The 26845-nt window shown below is 45.9% G+C and overlaps 1 protein-coding gene and 1 long non-coding RNA gene across 4 annotated transcripts in view; one reads left to right on the top strand and one right to left on the bottom strand.

Annotated features, from left to right (window-relative positions):
- The window catches only part of LOC144601640 (uncharacterized), a 38733-nt gene extending 16303 nt beyond the window's left edge, over window positions 1-22430 (bottom strand). Inside the window, exons 1-2 of the long non-coding RNA XR_013548335.1 lie at window positions 22018-22430; window positions 15733-15841 (exon numbers count right to left, since the gene is read on the bottom strand). This is a non-coding gene — a long non-coding RNA (uncharacterized LOC144601640). The remainder of the gene's footprint in view (window positions 1-15732; window positions 15842-22017) is intronic.
- A 609-nt stretch (window positions 22431-23039) lies between these two features.
- The window catches only part of cacna2d2a (calcium channel, voltage-dependent, alpha 2/delta subunit 2a), a 353483-nt gene continuing 349677 nt past the window's right edge, over window positions 23040-26845 (top strand). For 2 of the 3 annotated variants that reach the window (XM_078414335.1, XM_078414333.1), the window contains exon 1: window positions 23041-23221. In XM_078414335.1, coding sequence (XP_078270461.1) covers window positions 23100-23221 — 122 coding nt within the window. In that variant the 5' untranslated portion in view covers window positions 23041-23099. Of the gene's footprint in view, window positions 23222-26845 lie in introns of all 3 variants that reach the window. The other variant, XM_078414334.1, reaches the window with a different exon arrangement.

The raw sequence follows: 26845 nt of genomic DNA, 5'->3' as shown, positions 1-26845 counted from the left end.
AGGGAGAGTTAAAGTGGTGAGCATGATAGAGCTCTAGGGGCAAGTGGAATCAAGGGATATGGGGAGAAGGCAGGCACGGGTTATTGATTGTGCAAACTGTGAAGAGGATGTTAGGAGGTTGCAGGGTGACCTGGACAGGTTGAGTGAGTGGGCAGATGCGTGGCAGATGCAGTATAATATAGATAAATGTGAGGTTATCCACTTTGGCGGCAGAAACAAGGAGGCAGATTATTATCTCAATGGAGTTAGGTTAGGTAAGGGGGAGGTACAGCGAGACCTGGGTGTCCTTGTACACCAGTCACTGAAAGTTGGCGTGCAGGTACAGCAGGCAGTGAAGAAAGCTAATGGAATGTTGGCCTTCATAACAAGAGGATTTCAGTATAGGAATAAAGATGTTCTTCTGCAGTTGTATAGGGCCCTGGTAAGACCACATCTGGAGTATTGTGTACAGTTTTGGTCTCCTAATTTGAGGAAGGACATCCTTGTAATTGAGGCAGTGCAGTGTAGGTTCACGAGATTGATCCCTGGGATGACGGGACTGACATATGAGGAAAGATTGAAAAGACTAGGCTTGTATTCACTGGAGTTTAGAAGGATGAGAGGGGATCTTATAGAAACATATAAAATTATAAAAGGACTGGACAAACTAGATGCATGAAAAATGTTCCCAATGTTGGGCGAGTCCAGAACCAGGGGCCACAGTCTTAGAATAAAGGGGAGGCCATTTAAAACTGAGGTGAGAAAAAACTTTTTCACCCAGAGAGTTGTGAAATTGTGGAATTCTCAGCCAGAGGGCAGTGGAAGCCAAATCCAGGTGAGACTTTGTCAAAGGCCTCAATGAAGTCTATGTAGACCACATCTACTGTACTGTAGGAAAATAACTGCAGATGCTGGTACAAATCGAAGGTATCACAAAATGCCTGAGTAACTCAGCGGGTCAGGCAGTATCTCGACCCGAAATGTCACCCATTCCTCTCTCCTGAGATGCTGCCTGACCTGCTGAGTTACTCCAGCATTTTGTGACATCTACTGTACTGACCTCATCCACACATTTTAGATTTCTATTCAAGAAAACTCAATTAAATCACTCAGTTGGGATATCCCACCAACATAACTGCTCTGGCTACCCCTGATTGAGTTTTTTGAGTGGGTAACCAAAATTTGGGGACATAGGTTTAACGTGACAGGAGAAAAGGGCCTGAGAGGTTATTTTTTCACATGGAAGGTGATGGGTATATGCAATGATATATCCACAGTCATAATGTACCTCTTAATGTCCTCTTCTGAACTACTCCTCCTTCAGAAGTGGGAAATGGAGACCTGTGAACCCTGCAATGTGCTACGATACATGCCATTGATGAACAATGCTAAAGGCCAGGGAGAATATTGCCAGCAGAGTTAAATGTCGCAAGGTAGGTACCACCAGTGGATGATGCTCTTGTACGTTTAGAGTGGGTGTGCAAAGACAAATATCTTGACGAATCTGGAAGCACTTATTCACTAGCTGGAGAGGAGCAATATCTTGAGGAAACTGTCAAGAAGATTACAACTAATTGTATCAAGCTTCTAAAACCAAAATAAGACAGAGTTATTGCCTGTCTTTTCATTAAATTTCCCACATCACCTGAAATGCTCAACAAACATTATTTGTTGGCACTATGCCCATCAAATAGACCTCCTATCTTGCAACTTTGGAATTAAATTGAGTCATAGGTTGTGATGCATGTTTTTTAATGCCCCCACTAGTATGATGCGATAGATGCAGAGGCAGACCAAGTGCTCTGTGTGAGTTACCACAAAACTACAGTCCACACAGAATAATATCGGACATTGTCTTGTATTTTCTAGTTGTTATTGTGTATGCTCTAGGGAAGAAAAACATGTGGGCCTGGATTTCTATTATGTACTGCAGTATCAGTCTGCGCAGTGCAATAGAATTTAATTAGAAAACTGATTGCTCGCGTACACACTGTGATTTTTTGCAATTGCACCAGATTTCCAGGTCTGACACGCACAAAAATAGCCTGTCATGGCAATGCTCTCTCCTTGCCCTTAAAACACCACATCCTGGCTTAACTGTTATCCCAACCACATCCACCTCTGCTGGATGAAAACCCGATGGGTCCACCTCACCTCCCAGCTCCTAAAGATGATGTTGTCCCTTCCCCCATTGTGACCCGACCCTACCCAGCCCCCTTTGGGACAACAAGCCTCCTCCTCCATTACCTTAAAGTGCTGACTTACTCCTGACTGTGTGGCCCTTTGCCCATGATCCTCCCTGTCCCTCTATTTCTTAGCACTGGAGATGATATCCCCTTGATCGCTCAATGTCGCCCATACCCTCCCCAAATTTCTCCACTTGCTATCATGGACCAGAGGGAAGAGATCCTGTGCAAGTTAACCTGGTCAAATCTTTTCTATTGCACATGACTCTCTGGACAATGGGATCTTGCTGTGGAGGGACACAGACAAAAACTTGATGTTCTGCATTCATGATCAACAAAACACATCAGGGGCGGCACAGTGGCACAGCAGGGAGTGCAGCTGCCTCGCCTCTTCAGCAACCTAGGTGCAACCTGCTGTCCACGTGGAATTTGGTGGACACCAAATGATGGATAGTGGATATCCATCATTTGGAAGGATAGTGGCCTGCTGTCAATTACTACTGGTGTATGTAAGTGGCAAAATAATCAAAGTGGAATCACTGGGCATATTTAGACTTTACTTTAGACTTTAGAGATACAGTGTGGAAACAGGCCATTCAGTTCACTGGGCCCATGCCAACCAGTGATCGCCCCATACACTAGCACTACCTTGCACACAGTAGGAACAATTTACAATTTACAGAAGCCAATTAACCTACAAACCTACATGTCTTTGGAGTGTGGGAGGGAACTAGAGCATCCGGAGAAAACCCATGCGGTCACAGGGAGAACGTACAAACTCCGTGCAGAGAGCCCCCGTAGTCAGGATCGAAGCCGGGTTTCTGGCACTGTTACACAACACCTCTACCGCTGTGCCACTGTGCCACCACATCTATCATATGTTCTCAGTGTTATATCATATCATATCATATATATACAGCCGGAAACAGGCCTTTTCGGCCCACCAAGTCCGTGCCGCCCAGCGATCCCCGTACATTAACACTATCCTACACCCACTAGGGACAATTTTTACATTTACCCAGCCAATTAACCTACATACTTGTACGTCTTTGGAGTGTGGGAGGAAACCGAAGATCTCGGAGAAAACCCACGCAGGTCACGGGGAGAACATACAAACTCCTTACAGTGCAGCACCCGTAGTCAGGATCGAACCTGAGTCTCCGGCGCTGCATTCGCTGTAAAGCAGCAACTCTACCGCTGCGCTACCGTGCCGTGAAAAAGTTGCAAGGGAACAGGGCAATAAGAGGGGGCAAATGGGATTGAAGGTATTCCATGTTAGACTGGATGGGCTAAAATATCCCCCCTACTGTGTCGACATAGACATAGCCTATTAGTGTAGTACGATTCTTATGAAGAGTGATTTGAGGACATAAGAGACTGCAGATGCTGGAATCTTGAGCAAAAAGCAACCTGCTGGAAGAACAGCGAGTCAGGCAGCATTAGAGGAGGCAGAGGGATGGTCACCGTCTCAGGTCCAGGTCATGCGTCAAGAGTTGGGCCTCCCATGTGCAGGACACCTATGTAGCATTTTGCCCACATTCAGCAAGTGGTTTACCTAATTAAAATTTATTTTGTAAATGCAATGGCTACAAAGCAGGCCTAGCATTTTTGGATTGCTATGAAGTTTAACTGTCGAACCATCATGTTATTACTCAGCTGGATTTGGGTTTTGGTTTACAAGAACACTGGCGTGCATTTACTGAACCATCATTAGCCAGTGCAGTTAAGCACATGGCCTTTTGAAAGCTCCTACACGGTGGCTGTTGATAAAGATAAAATGCCATTGGAATGAGAAGTCAAGAAAACCAGAAGATTCAACCCTCCATCCACATGCAGGTCAAAGGGTTTATACAAGGAGCCATATGTACATCATTAACCACCGGATAAAAGACCGCAAGAAACAAATAATGTGTCAGGCAATTGTTTTTATAAGAGATTTTATCCAGTAACACTTCAAGTTTGCTAAATTTATTTTTAAATGCTTTACAAGTCAATCCGAAACTTTTCCAACCGAAGCCAATCAGGAAAGTTACCACCTGCTTCAATAAGACCATTATCATCCTGGTGCCAAAGAAAGGCAAGATCTCATGCCTTAATGACTACCGTCCAGTGGCCTTGACATCCACCATCATGAAATAAAACATATTTTATCCACCTCCATGAAGTGCTTTGAGATAGCTCTGCTTTCAATACCATTATCCCAACCAAGCTCATTTCCAAACTCGTGGAACCTGGAGCCAGCACCTCCCTCTGCAACTGGATACTTGACTTTCTGACTAACAGCCCACAATCAGTGAGGATGGGGACAATCATTCTCTGTGATAATCCTCAACACTGGTGCCATGCAAGGATGCATTGACAGAAAGCACACCAACATCTCTACTTCCTTAGAAGGTTTAAGAAATTCAGCAGTCCCCAACAACCCTCACCAACTTCTACAGACATGCCATAGAAAGCATTTTATTGGGATGTATCACAGCATGGCATGGGAACAGTTCCAAGACCGCAAGAAATTGCCCAGACCATCATGCAAACCAACCTCCCTCCTACTGACTCCATCTACACTTCACGCTCCTTCGGCAAGACCATCAGCATAATATCACCCTGATCACTCCCATTTCTCACCTTCCTCATCAAGCAAGAGATGCAGATATTGATTCAACAGATTCAGGGACCATTTCTTCCCAACTGTTATCAGACAACTAACAGTCCTCTCATCAGCTAGAGTGCAGTCCTGACCTCCCATCTATCTCATTGGAGATCTTTAAGCTATCTTTAATCGGACTTTATCTCTCACTAAATGTTGTACCCTTTATCCTTTATCCGTGCACTGTGGACGGCTTGATTGTAATCATGTATAGTCTTTTCTTTGACTGGATGGTCCACAATTAAAACTTTTCACTATACCTCGGTACACGTGACAATAATAAACAAAACTACCTGGAATAAGGAAGTTCCGTTTGAGTTGCAAAGTTTGATTTTCCAGTCAACTTGTGGGGACAAACTCCACTGTGATCTATTCACATCTTATTCAGTTGGAAGGGAAAACAAAACGTTATTTGTTATTGAATGTCAAGTTGGAGACTTCTTGTAAATATTGCCTGATTTAAATATTTGACACGCAGTGGAAATCGCTAGGCATATCCTGTGGCAGGAGGGATCTGGCACAGAGTTGCTTTCTCAGTGACTTTAGTGGAGGGGAACAGCTGCCAGGAACATAGGCAATAATTTTTTAATTAAGATATAGTTTCCATTGTCTGAATGTATGTAGATGTTTAGAATCTTTCTCATTTTGAAAGATATTTATATTTTCAATGGATTGTGAATGTTTGGAATTCCAGAAGAGTTCAGAGTGCTTGACAACTTTGACACCTGCCATGAGCTTCTGGGGACTGAGAGAGGGCAGGTTGTTGGTCAGCTTTGGTTGGTGCTTCCTAGTAGTTTTCCACAAAGCTGGGTGGATGGAGCCCATTGTTCAGGCTGTGCTGGAACAACTTGCACAGGGACACCATTCAATCTGGGACATGTCTTCAGCACAGTAACCCAGACCCTACTGTGTCCAGTGCATTCACTTCCTTCTCCATATCATAGGATGAACCCAGTGAAAGTGGGTTTCTTTGTAGCAGACACTGCGGAAGGGCAACTAAATAGATCATCCCAGTGACAACCTTCAGCTGAGGCAGACAGTAAAAACACAAACCCTGTCATTTGCACTAGTGTACTGTGCTCAAGCTTACAGATTGTGGTGCTACACGTTTCTGCTGATGCTAATGGTTCACAGGGCCACATGGACACCCAGTCTGGAGCTGTTGAATCTGTTCCAAGTCTGTCCCCCAGAGATGGCGTAACTCAACGGGGAGTTGCCCTCTATTTAATTGTCACGTAGCAATCCTCTCATGAACTGTGAGTGCACCAACAAGAGGTTGTTTGGCGAGGGAGGTGTCAGGTTAATTCTTACTGCTCGTTGGGTGCCTCACCACCTGCCACAACCTGAACCGGCTGTTAGATACTTCAGGGTTTGGGCAGCTTACTCCGTAATGGTATGTATAAAGCACAGCCAATATCGGGCACTGAAGCCTCTCATCCAGCTCATGTTCTGACTCCTAACCGCCCTCGGTACTCGCTGTTATGTCTGTTTGATGCTGGGTTACCAGCTTGGCCATTTCAAAGTCACAGAGAGATCCAGTTCCTCGCCCCCTCAGAGGCACTCGGGTTCTGAGCTCCTGCAGCGACACCTACCCCAGGAAGCCAGCTCACATGTCTGATCATTTGTCGACAGGCAGCATCTGCGTTCATTGCATCAAAATCCAAATGTTGATGGTTTGCTTGGGATATTTGCATTCTGCTGTTTAGAAAGAAGACACTTCAGGTTTTCAAGTGCTCTGAGGGATGTGTGAGTCTTGCTGGGCCAATTTGGGCTTCAACAGATGCACTTCCCTAGCTCTACCATATCATTGTGACCTAGTTTATTAGATTCACACCTTTGTTTCAACATCTAAGGTGCTTTGTCCTACACTCTTATGATTGATGCTGTTATTGCCAGAGTATGAGAAATCGCTTCTTTGCCTGAAATTGTAAGGATTGTTCTGCCTTTTTAATCCTCATTTCCAAAAAAAAAGACTAAACAATCTTTTTACCTCCTGCTTCCTTAACATTGGAGCCAAAACAAATCATCATATGCAGGTTAACCTCAGATAAATCTTCTCTCCTTCTGATTGACCTAAGTCATTTCATGCAACCCCTCTCCCCCCCCCCATCAGTTCCTTTCCTCTCCTCGAATTCCTTGTCCTGCTCATTATCTACATCTATCCCCACCTGGGTCCCCTATATCCTACACCACCCCTGCCCCACTTCCTGTTACCATCTACCTATCGACCCTCCCTCTGGTTTGAGATTTCATTCGTCACCTTCCTTTCTTATCAGTTTCCACCATTTGCACCCCTTTGTCTTCTCCATTTATTCCCTCCACCTTCGGTTATTCTCTCCATCCTTCTCTCTCTCAAATGACTCACCTGTCAACCAATTCTTCTTTCATTATCATTAGCCCATTCTTGCCACCACCCTTCCCCTCACCCCTTTAGTTTAGTTTAGAGATAGTGTGGAAACAGGCCCTTCAGCCCATCAAACCAATGCTGACCATCAATCACCCATACATTGGTTTTATCTTAGACCACTTCCTCATCCTACACACACACACACTATGGTGAATTTACAGAAGCCAATTAACTAATGCGTACATCTTTCAATATTCCAGAATCTGCAGTATCTTGTGCCTCCATGATGAGTAATTGCAAGCTCTGTATGTGGTGTTGATTATTAAGCTTGCAAAAGTAGAGGTTCAAAGCAATCACTCCATTTTAGAATAGCTGGCCTGTGTTCCTTCAATCTGTATTAATGAACAGGAGAAGCAAGCAAATAGTTATAGACTGCTTCAGAAGTAACCAGGCTCATGATGTGGTAAATGTTTCTCTTCATGATATTCTTAATGTAAAAATCAACAAAAACTATGCCACTGCCTCCTCAATTATTAACACTCGTTGCTGAGAAATTATCTGGGTATTCATTCCATGCAAGTTATTATGACATTGTTTACCTCTCCAATGACCTCACAATAAAGAAAACAAATGAAGTAATCAGCGATGCCGTCACAATAATTGTAGGTCATTAATAATAATTATTGTGGGGCTCTTAAAGATTGAAAATATAATTTTCTGATTAGAATTCCTGACTGGTGCTGTGCCTGTAAGTTCCATCCTGCACACTGGGTGCCAATGAGCATTTGTAATGTTCAATAAACTTCCCCCAGTGCCGAGCAAGTTAAAGTGGAAAACTGACGAATCACGGGGTAGCACTAATAACAATCTTTTCATTTTACTGAACCACCTAATTTCCTATTTCAGTCATGAATACTTGTTTTTTGATAAGGATTTAACAAGATTGGGAAAAACAAAATGACTGCCCAGTGTCCTCATTTTGCAAATTATTCAGCTTGTAATATTGCTGGTGTTGTGCAGGACTTCCGGAATCATCCTGGTGTGAAATAATCAGAAAATTCTCCTGGTCAACTCTATCCTGTTGGCTAGCTGTCCCTGGATCTCATTCCATCCATGACGGAAAGACATCATCAGCTGGTCACAGGAATTACTCAAGAATGTGCTTGAAGCCTTCTTAAAAAGAATTCAACCACCAATTCCTGGGAGTCTCTGACCTATTATTGCTCTAATTGGAGTAGGGGCATTTGGGATGGCGCTGAGGATCTTGAGTCCATTCACTGGAGGATACAGAGCCTTGTTAACATGCCGGAGGGTATGAACAACTTACAACCTGCGCAGTCAGGCACCCCATTTGTGGCATGGTCTGCGGTTCCCACATTGGTCTCATAAGCCACACCTCACAGTCCATAGACCCGGAGTGAAGGCAAGTTATTCTCACTCCAAGGGACTGGGGTGAGAGTGAGTGGTTAAATGACATGGCACCATCAGCTGAGTCATACGAAGGCAGATCTACAGTTAGATAAAATCCCTGTCAATTAAAGGTCAGCAGGTTGCGTTTTTTTTCCTGGTATGCAGCATCACAGAATATTTATTATACATCCTCAACCCAGGCTTCAGATTGGGCCCCTGTTGAAACCATTGAAGAGCAAAAGTACACTTTGACAGGGCTACCTGGGGGATCACTTGACCTTCTAATTTGTTAAAACGAGATGGGAAAATGACAGACGTGTCATTGGGACCAGTGACCATGATTCAATTAATTATTTAATTGTTGTGGTAAAAGATAGGACGGGTCCACAAATCCAAGTCCTTTATTGGGGCAAGACTGATTTTGGCGGAATGAGAAAGGAATTGTAAAGGAAAAGGCTGTTATCAAGCAGAGAGATATCTGGCAAGTGGAAGACATTTAGGGGTTCAGCGGCAGCATGTTCCTGTCAGAGTGAAGGGCCAGATTGGCAGGATTAGGGAACCACGGATGACAAGGGATATTGAGGCTCTGGTGAGGAAAAAGAAAGAGGCATATCTCAGACATGGGCAGCTGAGATCAAAAGAGAAAGGAATGTTGGCCTACACTAAAGGAGATCAGATGGGCAAAGAAGGGGACATAAGATAGGATTGATGTTAAAGGGATAAGATGTTAAAGGAGAATTCCAAGAGATTCTACAAGGGCAAAAGGGTAAATAATAAGAGAAAAGCTCCCCTTATGGATTAGTGTCATCTGTGTGTGGAGCCACGGGTGATGGGCGAGGTGTTAAATATTTACCAAGTTGATGGGCATGCCTGCTAAGGAACTCAGGGAACAAAACTGTGAAGTCCTGAAGCATATCGCTATTAAGAAAGAAGAGATGTTGGTGGTCTTCATAAAGGTAAATAAATACCAGGAGCCAGACCAAGTGTATCTTAGGACATTATGAAAAGCAAAAGAAGAAATTGCTGGGTACCTCGTAGAGACTTTTGTGTTTTTCCTTAGCCACAATGAGGTATTGGAAGACTGAAGTGGGGACAATGCTTTGCCTTTATTTAAGAATGGTTGCAAGTTCAGGCCAGGGCTCTACATGCCGATGAGCCTAACATCAGTTGATAGAAAATTACAACAGAGGAATCTGTGAGACAGGATCTATCTGTACAGTATTTGGAAAGGCAAGCACAGATTAGGAGATAGTCAGCATGGCTTTCTTGCGTGAAATCATAACTCACAAATGTAATTGAGTTTTTGGAAGGGGGGAAAAATGAGGATTGACAGCAGGGCAGTAGGCATTGCCTACATGGACAGTAGCAGGGTTGTTGACAAGGTTCGGCATGGTAGCCTGGTCTGGAAGGTTAGATCACATAGGATTTAGATCGCATGGGATCCAGGATGAGATAGCCAATTGGATATAAAATTGTCTTTGTGGAACTCAGAGGGTGGTAGTCGAGGGGATGTTCAACGAGATCTGGGTGTCCTAGTGCATCAGTCACTGAAAGGAAGCATGCAGGTACAGCAGGCAGTGAAGAAAGCCAATGGAATGTTGGCCTTCGTAACAAGAGGAGTTGAGTATAGGAGCAAAGAGGTCCTTCTACAGTTGTACCGGGCCCTGGTGAGACCGCACCTGGAGTACTGTGTGCAGTTTTGGTCTCCAAATTTGAGGAAGGATATTCTTGCTATTGAGGGCGTGCAGCGTAGGTTCACTAGGTTAATTCCCGGAATGGCGGGACTGTCGTATGTTGAAAGGCTGGAGCAATTAGGCTTGTATACACTGGAATTTAGAAGGATGAGGGGGGATCTTATTGAAACATATAAGATAATTAGGGGATTGGACACATTAGAGGCAGGAAACATGTTCCCAATGTTGGGGGAGTCCAGAACAAGGGGCCACAGTTTAAGAATAAGAGGTAGGCCATTTAGAACGGAGATGAGGAAGAACTTTTTCAGTCGGAGAGTGGTGAAGGTGTGGAATTCTCTACCTCAGAAGGCAGTGGAGGCCAGTTCGTTGGATGCTTTAAAGAGAGAGCTGGATAGAGCTCTTAAGGATAGCGGAGTGAGGGGGTATGGGGAGAAGGCAGGAATGGGATACTGATTGAGAGTGATCAGCCATGATCGCATTGAATGGCGGTGCTGGCTCGAAGGGCTGAATGGCCTCCTCCTGCACCTATTGTCTATTGTCTATTGAGTGGTGTTTTTCAGATCTGCTGTTCTTTGTTTTAAATACATGCAAATGATAGTAGCTTACTCGGTTATAATGGACAATCGGCAATAACGGACACCACTCCCTCCGCTATGGTCTGTAATAATGAGAGTTTACTGTAAACGGATCAAAGCAGAGGGAGTGACGTCCATTATTGGCGAATACTGCAGAGAATGGTTAATAAACAAAAGGACAGGACGCTCTTTCTTCAGGCTGCTGCCAACGACAGGATCTGCTCGGTCACCTTAGGGCATGCTCCCCTCTCACCTGCTGTCACTTCCAAGGTGGAGTATGTCTGCGACACCGAGGGAGAATAAGGAGGCGATGGTGGTGGTGGTGGGGAGTGGGAATAGGCCAACTGGACAGAGCAACGGGGGGGGAGGAGGCGGCAGCGGTCGAGCAGGGAGCAGACAAAGCCACTGCCAACAGCAAGAAGCAACGGGTAAGAGGGGAGGGAGCCTCACAGTGACCAAACCATCTGTCAGTGGCAGCGGCCCGAAGAAAGTGCTTTCCCCAGTGGTACAACGTGAGCCACAACAACAGCCGTGTCAGTGAACCAAGCGGTGGGTGAAGTAGGGCTCGCTGGTGAACCTTGCGAGGCCGGAGTGGGGTTGGAAGCCGGGGTTCTAAGCAGCCAGGGAGACGGTGGGAGCCGGGGATGGGTCGGCAGTTCCGTCCACTATATCCATTATAAGGGGGTCATTAAAATGGTTTACTGTATTGTCTTTGCGAAACAGTTAGGAGAGAAGATTGAGAGCACAGTTGAGAAGGGATTTTGGGAAGAAGCCCTTTTAAGGTGCCCAATAAATTAGAGGCTTGATCGGAAGTTCAGAGTTCCAGAGGGTAAGAGGAAAATTGAACAGAATGGTGGGAGGTGGGGTTGTGGGGCGGTGCGTGGGAGCCAGGCAGAGTTGAAACATGAAAACATAAACATTGTGCCAGCAGAGATAAAATTAGACAAGGCCAAGGAGGGATATCAATGTTCAAATGTAAACAAATATCTCTTTCACAATGGAGGGACATGACTGGAAAGAGCACTCACCACTTGCAATGCCATCTGTGGCCACTCACAGAATTTGTGTCCAGATTATAGGGATGGGCAGACCATCAATTGCCGGAATATCGGTGTGTATCCTATATCTCTAAACTAAACTAAGGTTACTACAATGTATCGATCAACTAGGAAAGTGGGGAAATGAAGGGCAGATGGAATTTAACTTAGCCAAGTGCGAAGTGATGCATTATGATAGTTCAACAAGGGCAGGACTTACACGATAAATGGCAGACCCTGGGGACTATTGTAGTAGAGAGAGAGAGAGAGCGAGCGCAAGAGGGCCAATTACATAGTTACCTAAAAATGGCAATGCGGGTAGACAAGGTAGGGAAGAAAGCATATAACAAACTTACTTTTATTTGTCAGAATACCAAAGTTACGACGTCATGTTACGGGTGTACATGACAAGCAAGGAATGATGCAGACCATTTTCACAAATATTTTGCCAGGACTGGAGGGTTTAATTTATATGGAAAGTAGACAGTCTGTGACAACTTTCCCTGGAGTGAAAGAGATTGGAGGGTGACCTTATAGTGGTTTATATAATTACTAGACCAAGTGGACCCGTTGGGCCCAAACCTCTCCTGCATTGGTGCAGCACCCTCTCCTTCCCCACTCCCACTCCCCCCTCCCCCCTCCCCCTCCTCTCCCCTCCCTCTCCCCTCCTTCTCCCCTCCCCCTCCACCCCACTCCATCCCCATTAACCCCCCATATCCCCCCTCCCTCCCTCCTTAGGAGATAGATTTAAACTTTAAAATGTGAATAACTTAAAAAATATTACACCGATTCCAATGAAACTTCTTCCTTTAGCACCTTTGGTGAGTAAGGTGGCCTAAAATTGTCGCGCTAGCGTGTACCGTTTTGACTGTAGTTCAGGAACAAACAAACAAACAAACGAGAGTTTTAGTATATAGATGAGGGGCATAGAATATGTGGATAGTCATAGTCTATTTCCCAGGGTAGGGGAATCTAAAATGAGTGGGCATAGGTTTAAGGTGAGATGGGAAAGATTTAAAGGGTGCCTGAGGGACAAGTTTTTCACACAGAGGATGGTGGGTATATGGAACAAGCTGCCTGAGGAAGCGGTAGAGGTCGGCACAATTACAATGTTTTAAATATATTTGGAGAGTTGTGTATGTAGGAAATGTTTATAGTTTAGTATAGTTTATTATTGTCACCTCAACCAAGATACAGTAAAAAGCTTTTGTTTGCCTACTATTCAGTCAAAAAATGGACCATGCATAAATACAATCAAGCCATCTACAGTACAAATATAAAAGATAAAGGATACACCATTTAGTGCAAAGATGTAACATTGAAATCCGATAAAGTCCTATTAAAGAAAGTCAAAGGTTTCCAGTGAGGTAGATGGGAGGTCAGGACCAAAGATATTAGAGGAGCAAGATGAACCACTCTGTTGAAATCGCCTATACCAAAGTGTAGTACGCAAAGGAGCGTAACGTCTGCCATTTTAGTAGGCAAAACCCGCCGTTCGCTATGGCTCTCGCAGTGTAATCAGTGTTTTGGGGGAACAGTATGCGTGATGATACCATAAAAATGCAGAATATATCTCATCTATCAATTCACAGATTTTTGTTATTTTTCTTTTTAAATGTTTCTGCAAGTTTCTGCCTACTAAAATGGCGCCATGACATACTACAGTTTTTAGGGTCGAATGGTCTATCTTGCTCCTCTAGTATCTTTGGTCAGGACCACACTACCTAATAAGAGGACCATTCAGTTGCCTGATAACAGCTGGGAGGAAACTATTCCTGAATCTGGAAGTAAGTGTTTAGAGGGATATAGGGCAAACAAAGCCAAATGGGACTAGCTCAGGAAGGCATGCATGAATTGGGCCAACGGGCCTGTTACCATACTGTGTAATTCTATGATTTATCCAAACATTCTAACTGACTGTTCCATTGGAGCTCTCATTGATGTTTTAATGTTCATCCTGTCTCGGCTACTCCACATTGGAGTTACCAGCCAGAACTACAATTGGCATTCTTAAACTGAAGAACAGCCTTCCAGTCTGCTTGCTCCTTTAAATAATGTCACTAAAATAAACACTCTGGCTGGAGCCCGAACATTAAAGAGTAACAGGCAATATTTCCTTCCCATTAAAACAGAACATTAGATTGCACTGGATAGCCGATGTGTGCTGTAAATGACACTTTCCATTTTACAAAAGTGTAAACCCCTCTTCAGCTCTCCCTTCCTTCCTGTCTGCTGCTTTTGTTGCTTATTAAGGAATTAGCATCATTGATTATTTCGGATCAGGCTGGCATTCTTAATCAATTATATCAAATGAATGAATGGGCCAGTTCAAAGCATTTAAACAATTAACACATTAAACACCCCACCATTCGAAAGAAACCAGTTACAAAATTGCCAAGAGGCTTCATGTTAACACATGACTGGATCGGTTTGTTTTATATCTGAGATTATAATGTTTACTGCTGTATATTAATGCTGTATTCATCCATCGAGCTATTATTGGTGAACAAATCCAAAGTAAATGTGCTGTAAATGTACCTTCGTCATATTTCTCCTTTCTCTTATTGCTTCTTTATGATTTGTTTTTCTTTAATCATTTTCTCTAGCAGTATATTACTTGCCTATGTAGAAACAAGACACTGGTTTATCACGGAATGACACAAAATGCTGGAGTAACTCAGCTTTGAGCTTGACAACATCTTTCTGAATAACATGGTGCCCAAAACTGAACACAATATTCTAAATGTGGCCCCACCAATGTCTTTCATAACTGTAACATGACCTCCCAACTTCTTTATTCAATACTCTGACTAATGAAAGCCATTGTGCCAAAAGCCTTTTTGAACACCCTAACTACCTATGACGCTACATTCAAGGAATTATGTACTGGCAATCCTAAATCCCTCTGCTCCACAACACTCCCCAGAGCCTTCCCATTCACTGTGTAGGTCCTACCCATGTTAGATCTCCCAAAATGCAACACCTCACATTTCTCTGTATTAAATTCCATCAACCATTCCTCAGCCCACTTACCCACCCGATCAAGATCCTGCTGCATTTTTTGACAATCTTCTTTGTTATCTATAAAGCCACCACTTTTGTGCTTTGTGAATATCGTAATGTTCTGTAAGGGTATCCAGGTGTCTGTTAAACTTCAACGCTCTGTGAGTTTTTGATGCCTTTTTTAGGATCCTTTCGATCTGTAAACTTGTTAATCATGCCTTGTACATTGTCATCCAAATTGTTATTATAAACCACAATCAGCAATGGCCCCAGTATTTATCCCTAAGGCACATCACTAATCACAGGTCTCCAGTCCAAAAAAATAACTTTCCACCATCACCCCCTGCTTCCTTTCATTAAGTCGGCTAACTCTCCCTGAATCCCATGCAATCTAACCTTCCAGAGCATCTAACCATGTGGAACGTTATCAAATGTCTTGCTGAAGACCATACAGATGATAGCTCTGCCCTTGTCAACCTTTTTAATGACTTCCTCAAAAAACTGAGGATCCCACCCTTCTGTGAGGATCACAGAAACAGCTGCGATGGAAGAGCAAGCAGGCAGGGGAAGGCAGCTACCAGCCGCCCACACTGAATTAGTGAGTGAGTCTGCACAACGCTCCCAACTCCGTTCAACTCGAACCAATCTGTGATTGTTGCAGCTCGGGCGTAGGGGTGTGGGTGGAGAGGGGCTGGGGGAGAGGAGTGGGGTGGGGGAGGGGGGGAGGGGTTGGGGGAGTGGGAGTGGGGTGGGTGGGGGCTGGGGGTGTGGAGGGGGGGGGGGGGAGCTGAGGGAGTGAGGGGGGGGGACTGGGTGGGGAGAGAAGGCATCCATTCCCATCCAGCAGAAGATACCTTCAGCTCTGCAACAGCTGGCAATCTCCATCCATCCTGCCAGTTTCCCAAATGCACATTCATATGTACGAGTAGCCCATAACTCTGGCGCTTATGTCCCAGAAAGGACCTGTAGAGAAAATTAATGTATTTCAATGAGAAGAAACATTCTATAGGTTGGTCCTGCTCTCGGTGGCAGGGTAATAATTTTAAAGATAACATCAAACTTAAAGAAAAAGCATACAATTGCACAAGGATGGTTAGCAGGTCAGAAGATTGTGCAGATTATAAAAAAATATACAAAAATTATTACAAATGTACAAGGTAAAACCAACCAGAATTGTGGAGACAGATATTAAGAGTTCCTTTTGGATATTTAAAAGAGTTGACAAAGTGAGTATTAGTGCTGTAGGATGTGAGTCTGGGGAATTGCTAGTGGAATACATTGAGGCAGTAGTAGAGAAAATAAACAGTTGTTTTTTGCATTAAACTTTACTGTAAGGAACACAAGTAACTTCCCAGAAATAGCTGGGAATCAGAAACTGGATACGATACGATACGATGATACTTTATTGCATCTCAGCAGCTCCACTTGCAACATCAACAAGGACAAAGAATATAAGACAAGAAACGAGGATACATATATTCACCATAACATTACAATCACAAATGACGACACATTCAAGACATTCAACACATGGAAGAGACAGAGGAACCCAGGGCAACTGAAATCACCAGGGCCATGATGCTAACTAAGCCAATTGTTGGTCTGTTCACAATCTGAAGGACCTTATCCTGGTGATTGAAAAGAAGAGGCCGGTGAGACGATCTGATGGCAAATCAAAAACTGCAGACCTTGAATTCTGAATTAAAAACAGTAAGTACAAGATATATGCAGCAGGTTAATGCAGTGGCTTTAATCCCCAAAGGTTGAGAAAGGTTCCATTAGATTGAAAGATAGAAAACGTTAACTTCTTTATGGAAATAACAGGCCTGTTCACTTAACATTCGTCACGTGGAAAATTTTGGAAGCTATTATTAAAGTGATTTTTAATTAAGTGATTTTCCTATCATTTAGTAGGGCACTTCTTTAAATTCTTTAAATTTCTTTAAATTCCAAGTAATCGGGTGTGATTTTGTAAAAGGAGAATCATGCTTTATTGGAAATAACTCTTTATTGAAACAGTTTCAATTTGATCATCGACCAGGTAAAGAGGTAGACAGATACATGGAAAGGAAAGGTTTAGAGGGGAAATGGGTCAAACTGACAAATTGGACCAGTTCAGTTATAAAACCTGGTCAGCATGGTCAAGTTGGGCTGATGGACTTATTTCCATGCTGTCTGACTCTAGGTAATGTGTGCTATGAATAAAGGAGTACTGGCATATGTACGGTATTTTGACTTCTAGAAGGTACTTGATAAGGAATCATAGCAGAGGCTGTTTGGTATAATAAATATTTACGTGTTGTGAAGTAACAGATCGGCGTAGACAGAAGATTGGCTGGCGAACAAGAAACAGAATAGGCATAAATGGTTTGCAAGATGTACTGTGTGGTGAGTCATAGGACTGATGCCAGAGCCTCAACTTTATATAAATGACTTGGATAAAAGCACAGATAGCACAGACAGCTTGCAACATTTGCTGATGGCACAAAGATAGGTAAGGCAGGAAGCTGTGATGAGGACATAAAGAGATCAAAATGGGGTTAAGATAGGATAAGCAAATGGGAAAAAAACTGATAAAAAGAATGTAACGTGGGGAAATGTAAGATTGTCCATATCGACAGAAGAATGAAAATAAAAGAGATCCAAACTCTCTAAATGGAAACTGCAGAGCTTTAGGTGCAGAGGGATCTCGATGTCCTGGTGCATGATTCACAGAAGACTGCTGCAACAATTAGGTGAGCTAGCAGTATATTATTTATTGCAAGAGGAATTAAATACAGAAGTGGGGAAGTGGCTTAGGTACAGAAGTCCAGAACCAGGGGCCACAGTTTAAGAATAAGGGGTAAGCCATTTAGAACAGAGATGAGGGAAAACTTTTTCAGTCAGAGAGTTGTGAATCTGTGGAATTCTCTGCCTCAGAGGGCAGTGGAGGCCAATTCTCTGAATACATTCAAGAGAGAGCCAAATAGAGCTCTTAAGGAAAGCGGAGTCAGGGGGTGTGGGAAGAAAGCAGGAACGGGGTACTGATTGAGAATGATCAGCCATGATCACATTGAATGGCGGTGCTGGCTCGAAGGGCCGAATGGCCTACTCCTGCACCTATTGTCTATTGTCTATTGGAATGCATACTTGTTATATAGAATTTCAGTTATCCAGAATTTCAGTGAGGCACATCTCGAGTGCTGTGGACAACACTGATCTCTTTATTTAAGGAAGTTTTATTGTGTTAGGAGCACCTCAGAGAAGGTTTACTAAACAACAACCTGGAATGGAGAGATTAATAAAAGATTGGACAGGGCTAGATTTGTATCCACTGGTGTTTTGAGGGGTTTAGATTGAAATGTCCAAATATCTGAGATGCATTGACAAGGTCGATGTGGAGAGGATATTTCCTCTTGTCTGAGAACGTGGAACGAGAAGGCACAGTTTAAAAGTAAGGTGTTGCCCTTTAAAGATAGATGAGACAATACTTTTTCTCTCAGAGACGTGAGTCTTTGGAACTATCACCTCAAGGTGCAGTGACAATAGAGTCTCTGAATATTGTTACTGCCAAGGTATCACTTGATAAGCAAAGGGTGGCATGTTACTGCAGTTAGGGGAGCGGCTACTTAACAGAAAAAAGCGAGTTGGGATACATAAATCATTTTTGGATCAGTGTCGAATGATGTGCCACAGGGGTCAGTGCTACGTATAATCTAAAACATAGCACAAAAAGTAAGGACTTTGTGTTTGGTAGATTATTTCTTTGTTGTAACAATGCTTCTTGGCAATACATCTTATACCGTTGGAAAGCCTGTTTATTTCCCTTTTAAATGGTGCCACATTTGTAAGGAACATGCATTTGTGGGATGAGCAGCAGAGCTGAGTATATGGGTTACGCCCATGAAAAATTTGCCAAATCTCTGCCAATGCCAAACAGCTTATTCTGTTGTTGCTATTGACTCTTGTTTTGAGCTTCTGGTACCCCCAGGTGCTGACAATCGGGTGCATGATTGGCACCTGATTGGCAGCATCTGTGAGCATGGGCCCTGCTACAGTGGTCAGTAGGTGTCTGCTCCAAGAATCGGCATGCCACGTTTGACTGATCTGGATAGGGCCCGTGCGATAGGGCAACTTCAAGCTGGTGTTCCGCAAAACCAAGTTGCGGCATTATTTGGAGTGAGCCCTAGTACCATCTCCAAAGTGAAGGCCAAGTTCCATATAACGGGGGATGTCAGAGACAGGCCGCGAAGTGGGCGTCCCAAGAAGACGACACCCGAAGAAGACTGTTTCCTCACCCTGTCAGCACTTAGGAACCGTAGGCTGTCTTCTACAGATTTGCAGTCAAGGTTTGCAGACGATATGGCCGACGGCTCTCTGCCCAGACAATTCGGAACAGACTGCACGCAGCCGATCTCCGGTCTCATGGGGCTGCCAGGAGGCCTGCCATGACTGCCCTTCACCGTCAGGCCCGTTTGCGCTGGTGTCGGCAACACGTGCACTGGAACCTGAACATGTGGAGGAACGTTATGTTCAGCGATGAGTCCAGATTCTGCCTACGGCAGTTGGATCATAGGGTCAAAGTGTGGAGAAGACGCGGAGAACGCTATGCTGATTGCTGCACCGATAGAGTAACATCTTTTGGTGGAGGCAGTGTGATGGTGTGGGGCAGCATCTCCCTCACTGGAAAAACGAGGCTTGTCATCATTGGAGGCAATCTCAATGCAGAGAGATATCGAGATGAGATTCTGCAACCAGTGGCAATCCCATATCTCCACAGTCTGGGACCGAACTCTATCCTCCAAGATGACAATGCTCGCCCCCACTGAGCAGGGTTTCTCAGAGACTACCTCCAGAATTTGGGAGTGGAGAGGATGGAATGGCCTGCCAGCAGTCCTGACCTCAACCCCATTGAACACTTGTGGGATCAGCTTGGGCGTGCTGTTCGTGCCAGAGTGACCAACACAACCACGTTGGCTGACTTGCGACAAATGCTGGTTGAAGAATGGGATGCCATCCCACAACAGTGTGTGACCAGGCTGGTGACCAGCATGAGGAGGAGGTGCCAGGCTGTTGTGGCTGTGTATGGTTCTTCCACACGCTACTGAGGCTCCTGTTTATTAAATGAATAAATTGTTAAATTGCCAATATGTCTTGTTTCTTCAGACTTCAATTATCCAATCCACCAAACAACACCGAACAAGAATCAATGGCAGAATAAGCTGTTTGGCATTGGCAGAGAAGATTTGGCAGATTTCATGGGCGCAACCCACATACTCAGCTCTGCTGCTCATCCCACAAATGCATGTTCCTTACAAATGTGGCACCATTTAAAAGGTAAATAAACAGGCTTTCCAACGGTATAAGATTTATTGCCAAGAAGCATTGTTACAACAAAGAAATAATCTACCAAACACAAATGTCCTTACTTTTTGTGCTATTTTTATGTTCATGACTTACATAAAGGGACCAAGTGTAACATAGCCAAATTTGTTAATGATACAAAGATAGGTGGGAAAGCGCATTCTGAGGAGCCTGCAAAGCGGTATGCATAGGTGAAGGTGAAAAGATAGCAGGTGGAGTAGAACCGGGGAAATGCAAGGCTGTCCACTTTAGGGCGAAGAACAGGCTAGTAGAATATTGTTTAAATGGAGAAAGGCTGTAGAAAACTGCTATACAGAGAGATCTAGGGATTCTTCATTCATGAAACACAAAATATCAGCATTCAGGTACAGCAAGTAATTAATAAAGCAAATAAATTATTGATCTGTACTGCACTTTTATCGTGTGTCATAACTTTTTACAAAATTCACCACTGCATCTCTGGTTCCTTTTCATTTACTCGGTTACTTCCCCATGGACCTCCAATAAACATGATTTCCCTTTCATAAACCGATGTTGATTCTGTTTGATTACATATTAATGTAGATATCTTTCTAATACTTTCTCAATAATGGACTCTGTACATCTACAGATCTACGGTACCTGCTTTCTGCCTCCATCCTTTCTTGAATGGGATTGTTACACTTGCCATTGAGGCCTTTCCAGAATGCAGCATCTTTGGTGCATCACAACTAATGCTTGCATTACCTCCGCAGCTACTTCTGTTTGCACATTTGGATGGATGTCCAGAAAACGAACAGGCTTTTTGTCCTTTTCATTGCCCAATACTGTTTTCCCTCGTGATAGTGTTTGTCATGTTTTCTACCTACTCTGGCGCCCTGTTCAAAGTGTCTCTCCCTCCCTTATTTCCCAATCCAATGTTTAATTCCTCTTATATACATGTCAAAGTTCTTACTCTCTGTTTTTAAATTTCCTGGTAGTTTTTATTTTCTACCTCTTTTTATTTTTACTTTCTCTCTCTCTCTTCTCATACTCCATGCCTATTTCAGATTCCTTCACTGCCATTGAAGGAATGGCACTGCCACTTCCGTCTTGAATTTTAATCTCAGTGCCCTTGCCTCTTTAACTAGATCGATCTCTTCTGTTTCCTTTCTGCATTCTAGTTGCCTGTCAATGGATCTATCTCTGTATTCTTTCTCATTTCCTCATCTCTGTTTCCCAATCACCACTCTATTTTCCTATATTTCCTGTCCACGTTGGCCGTTATCTCTCCTCTACTTTCTCATCCTCCTCTCTGTTATTGGATCACTTTCCCAGTTTTCTTTTGCATTGTTCTGGTGCTGGTTCTTTTTCTCTCACTACTCTCCTCTCATTCTCCTTTTTGTTGGTGTTCCCCACCCTTCTGTTCCGATATTTCTCATGATCCCAATGAATATCTCTTCCCCTCATTTTTGTGCCCCTTTCTCTACCGGTTTACTACTGTTTTTCGTGCCCCTCTCTCCTGGTATGTCTGCTGCTTTCTCTTTTATTGATTGATTCAAGGTCATAGAGCTGCACAGCAGGGAGACAGGCCCTTCAACCTACCTTGCCCATGCATTCCGGGCTAGCCCCATTTGCCAGAATTGGGCACATATCGTGCTATCCAAATATATCTGTCAAAATGTTCCTCCCTCCAATGTTTTTTCATTGTTCTTGCCTCTATCAATGATTATGCCTTCTATCCCCATTTCCTTGTTTTAATCATTGGTCCTCTCTCCCTCTCTCGTATCTTATTTCTATTGCCTCCACTCCTCATGCTATTCCTCGGATTTTCTTACCTCATGTTTATTGTTTCCCTGTTTTGACTCTCTTTTCATCTCTCCAGCCTGATGTTCATCCTATCTTTCTCTGCCTCAATTTGTTAAACATGGTCATGTGTTTTCTGACATCCCTCGCCCTTTCCTGGTTTTTGTATGTGCCATTACAACCTAACCCTACGCTTCTGTGTATTGGCACTACACCTTTCTCGTCCCCTCTGTGTCACTGGCTCACTTGCCCTCAATGCCTACCATTGTCACTGGTAATAGTTGCCCTTTCTTCTTCAAACTGCACCCACGAGCTGCATCTACAATCAAACCTCATCATACCCCTTCCAATCAGACCTAACCTTTCAAATGAAATCCAACCCATACTCCTTCCACTCAAACCCCACCATGCCCCTTTGAATCAGGCGCCATTATACTCCTTTGAATTAAACCCCATCATATCCCTTCCAAACAAATCCTAACCCTACTTGCAATCAAACCTCACCTCCTTCCAAACAAATCCTAACCCTACTTGCAATCAAACCTCACCTCCTTCCAAACAAATCCTAACCCTACTTGCAATCAAACCTCACCTCCTTCCAAACAAAATCCAACCCAGACCCCTTCCCACCAGACCCCATCGTACTCCTTCCAAACAAACACAACCCCTCATGCCTTCCGATCGAACCAGGCAGATCCCTTCCAATCACACCCGGCCCTCATTTCTCCTCACCCTCGTCTCACCCCTTTGGTCTCACCCTTGCCCTTGCCATCGAACCTGACCCACACCTGTCCTTATCATCCCCAACCCCCATATAAATGCCACCCACTGCACTCCCCATCAGCACGGACACACGCACACCTTGCATTACCCCTCCCTCTTCCCATCAACCTCAACGCAAACACCACCCCCACCCCCACCCCATCAATGTAAACACACGCACTCCTGCCAAGCTCCCTCTTCCCATCAACCTCCCCCATCCTCTGCATCCTCCCTCCGTCCCGCTCACTCGGCGGCGCGCTTCCCCTCGCTGGCGGCGCGGACTCGGGAGCGCGCTGCGTGTACTCGGGAGCGCGCTGCGCGGGCACGTCGCTCTCTTTCCCTCTCTGGTTGAATGGAGCGGTGTGCAGGTCCCGGCCGGGCTGTGGAAATGGCGGCTGCCGGCGGCGCGTTGTGTGTAGCTCTCCTGGTGCTGACCGACCTGGCGGCGGGATACAGCTTCCCGGCCAACTACACGTGAGTCCAGGCGGGGACCGGGGGGCACTCGGGACCGGCTTGGGACCATCCCGGGGACCGGGGAGAGATGTGTCGGGGGTCGGTCTGGGATGGAGGAGACGGTCTGCTCCCGGGGTGGAGAGGGTGGGATAGGGTGGGATAGGATAGGATGCTCCCCCTGGAGAGGCTGGGATCAGATGTTCCCGGTGGGATACTGTGATGGATATGATGCTCCCGGTGGGAAGGTGATGGGATAAGATGCTCTCGGTAGTTCGGGAGGGACGGGGCGAGATGTTCCCGGAGCGGAGGCTCAGGGAGGGATGAGTGGCTCTCGCAAGGAGACTCCCGGTGGGATGGAGTGTTCCCGGTGGGATGGAGACTCCCGGTGGGATGAACTGAGCTGGGATGAGCTGCTCCGGGTGGGATGGACGGCGTAGAGTCGCTGCCACCTGCGGACGGGCGCGATGATGCGCATTTCGCCGCGGTTTCCCTGCTGGGCTGGCGGAGCGGGCCGGGCCGGGCCGGGCTGGACGGAGCGGAGGGGAGGGGAGGGACGGCGGCGGGGGTTGAATTCACCGGAGCGGCGGGAAGGGCGAAGGAAGACCGACTGGGAATGGGCGCAACACGTCCACCGCGCACTACGGGACTTTTGAACCGAGGAAGTTGCAATTGGAAGAAGGGACGAGAGACCCAGGGATGAGGACGCAGGGAGATGTGACCGGGCTCTGGGCTGGGAGTGGGTCCGGGGACCGGGATCTAGGAAGATGGGGGTGAATGGGGGGGGGGGGGGGGGGAGGGGGAGAGAGCCCGGGGACCGAGACAGGGAGAGAGTCGTGGGTCAGGACTGGAGGTGGGGAAAGAGTCCTGGGTCCGGGGATGGGGCAGGAGCCGGTGGTGATGGGGGGGGGGGGGGGGCTGGTGATGATGGGGGGGGGGGGGGGGGAGAGGCTGGTGCTGGGGGGTGTGGGTGAGGTTGGAGCCCGATGGCCGGGACTGGGAGGGAGGAAGGGGGGGGGGGGGAGAAGTGAGGGTGAGGAGGTGGGAGAGCTCGGGGATTGACGAGGGTTTGGGGAATGTAAGTGGGGTCTTTCCATGGTGCAATCACTTTCAGAGTGGTCTGGTGGTGCGACGCTCCGGGCAGCCGGTGCCCCCACCCAGAACAACAGGTGCACGTCTCTACCGTGTCCGTGTCCTGGCCGCGGGGACGTCGCCGAGCTGTGGGGAATACCGTGCTCGGGGTATTTCTAAGCCTCTGCCCTCTGGGTGGGTAGTTGGGTGGGTGAGTCCGGGGTGACCACTGTCGCTGTGCGTTTGCCGGTTTTGCTGTGAATCCGACGGGGTACAGGTTAGCCTCCCAATACACAAGGCTGGTCCCTACCCCGACCCTCGGCCCCCTAACGTTGTGGAGCGTTGGCGCCGAGTGGACCGCCGCCAGCACCTACTCCGACTGAAGCCATGCCATGTTTTGTTACCATCTCATCAATTATTCACAATAAACAACTTTCCAGTGCTGAGAGTGAGTGTGAGTGTGAGTGAGTGAGTGAGTGAGTGAGTGTGAGTGAGTGAGTGAGTGTGTGAGTGAGTGAGTGAGTGAGTGAGTGAGTGAGTGAGTGTGAGTGAGAGTGAGTGAGTGAGTGTGAGTGAGTGTGAGTGGGGCGAGGCCGGACAGCGTGGAGGGACTGGTTGGTCACCGTGGGTTTGGCCTGAGTGTTCAGCCTCTTTCGGGGCCAGAGGTGTCTGGGGAGGCGGGAGGTGATGAAGAGGGAGCCGCCAACTCTGGTAATCGCAACTGAAATTGTTGCAGATACGAGCTGCCTTGCCACGTTCCCGGTGAGGACCAGCACCCCGGCGTTGCGCATCTGCAACAAACCTGCAGTTCCAACCACCAAAGCTCAAGCTGGGCTGTACTGCGTGCAGAAACCGTCTGGGCTCCTCTGTCTGTGCCAGTTTTCTACCCGTGTCAGGGGTGGATACTTGTGCGCCTGGTCGCCAGATGCTGTTGTCCGCGCCTGGCTCTGACGGCTCCGTGAGTGGCCGAGGACAAGGCGACTGCATCTCTGGGATGCAGCTTATCTACCAGGTCCCCCGTGTTGGCCGAGACGGGGCCGGGGTCACAGAGAGAGCTAACAGGACCGGAGCCAGGCTGCGGTGAACTGCGTGCACGGCGCCTTGGGGTGAACTATTGCAGAGCTCCTCCTGCCCGCTCTCCATCCTCCCCACTCCCATCACTTTTAAAGACCACTTCTTCATATTAAACGTGCTGTTTGGTAAATAGCCACCACTTCAATCGGCGCCTCCGTCTCAACGTCGATTGAGCACGAACCTCGTCTGAATACTTGCAACATGAGACCAGGAATAGGTTTCCTAGATCCCCGTTTAATAAAACTCGAGGCTCGCACACGTTAGCTGTTTCTCCTTCTGCAGTTGCTACCTGACCGGCTGAGTTTTTCCAGTATTACTGCTGCTTTAGGTTTACCGGTCTCCTACCTCCCCCATATTATACCCTGCCTCCGTTAAGCATCTATCGCTTCCCCGGCTGCCGGTGGGGAGCCCGGCACACGCATCCTCCCTACTTCACACACCACATCCCAACCTGTGTCTCGGGCAAAAGAGGTGACTTGTGCCCTAGGCTGACTTCACACTGCAGGCGAGTGGATGTGCTGTGGACTGGCCTCTCAGTGTGTATCTGTGCGAGGTGTGTTTATGAAACCAGAAGCTACCGTGTGCACAGGTTGGGTGTAGATCTGCTGCAGTACATTCTGACGTTAGTTTGCGCCTGCCTCCATTATTTCCCTCGTCTTCACATTATTCTGCAGTGTGATTTTTGTTTGAGTGTAGCTGTTATATTTAGAATTGCCCGTGCGGGAAATATGTTAGCCTTTCGTGCCGCAATTATGATAGCTTTTTTTCGGAGCTGTCAAATGCCATTGCAGGTTTGTCTTTGAATAATATAAACATTGGATGGCCAGTGAATTATGGGGCCTTTCGTCGAGCGACACTGCGCTAGTTGTTTACTCTGAATGGCGCCTGTTCCTCGACTTCACCACACCCAAATGAACAACGGGAGGACAGAGCTTCAAAGGTGCTCTTTATGGCGTTTCATTTCGTCCCAGTCCCGAACGACTGACCCGTTATATTAAGGCTGTGATTCTTGACCGCCTGGCCAGTGGAAACATTATATACTCTTGAAATTTGTCCAGAGTGTAGCCCAAGTCTGCACAGGGAACAGTGCTTGTTCTAGAAATCAATCCGGTGCACCTACATTGCACTTCCTTCCCTGAGTAGGAATTCCAAGTGTGGGCTCCTTTGGAACCCTATAATTTCAGAAAGATTACTTTACATGAACACACATACCATTAGTCTGAAGAAGGGTGTCGACCTGAAACATCACCCATTCCTTCTTTCCAAACATGCTGCCTGTCCCTCTGAATTATTCCAGCATTTTGTCACTATCTTCGGTGTAAGCCAGCATCTGCAGTTCCTTCCTACACATATCATTAGTTTTTCTAGGTGCTTGATGTATGTGAAGGCTAACGTCCACTGATTTGTATACAGGACATCAGGTTCCTCTAAATACCAACATTTAAAATTTTTTACAAATACTTTGTTTTTCTAATTTTTCTACCAATGTGGATTAATTCCCAT

The sequence above is a fragment of the Rhinoraja longicauda genome, chromosome 17, assembly GCF_053455715.1.
Source record: "Rhinoraja longicauda isolate Sanriku21f chromosome 17, sRhiLon1.1, whole genome shotgun sequence".
NCBI lineage: Eukaryota > Metazoa > Chordata > Chondrichthyes > Rajiformes > Arhynchobatidae > Rhinoraja > Rhinoraja longicauda.
This window is presented reverse-complemented; position numbering and strand designations above follow the sequence as displayed.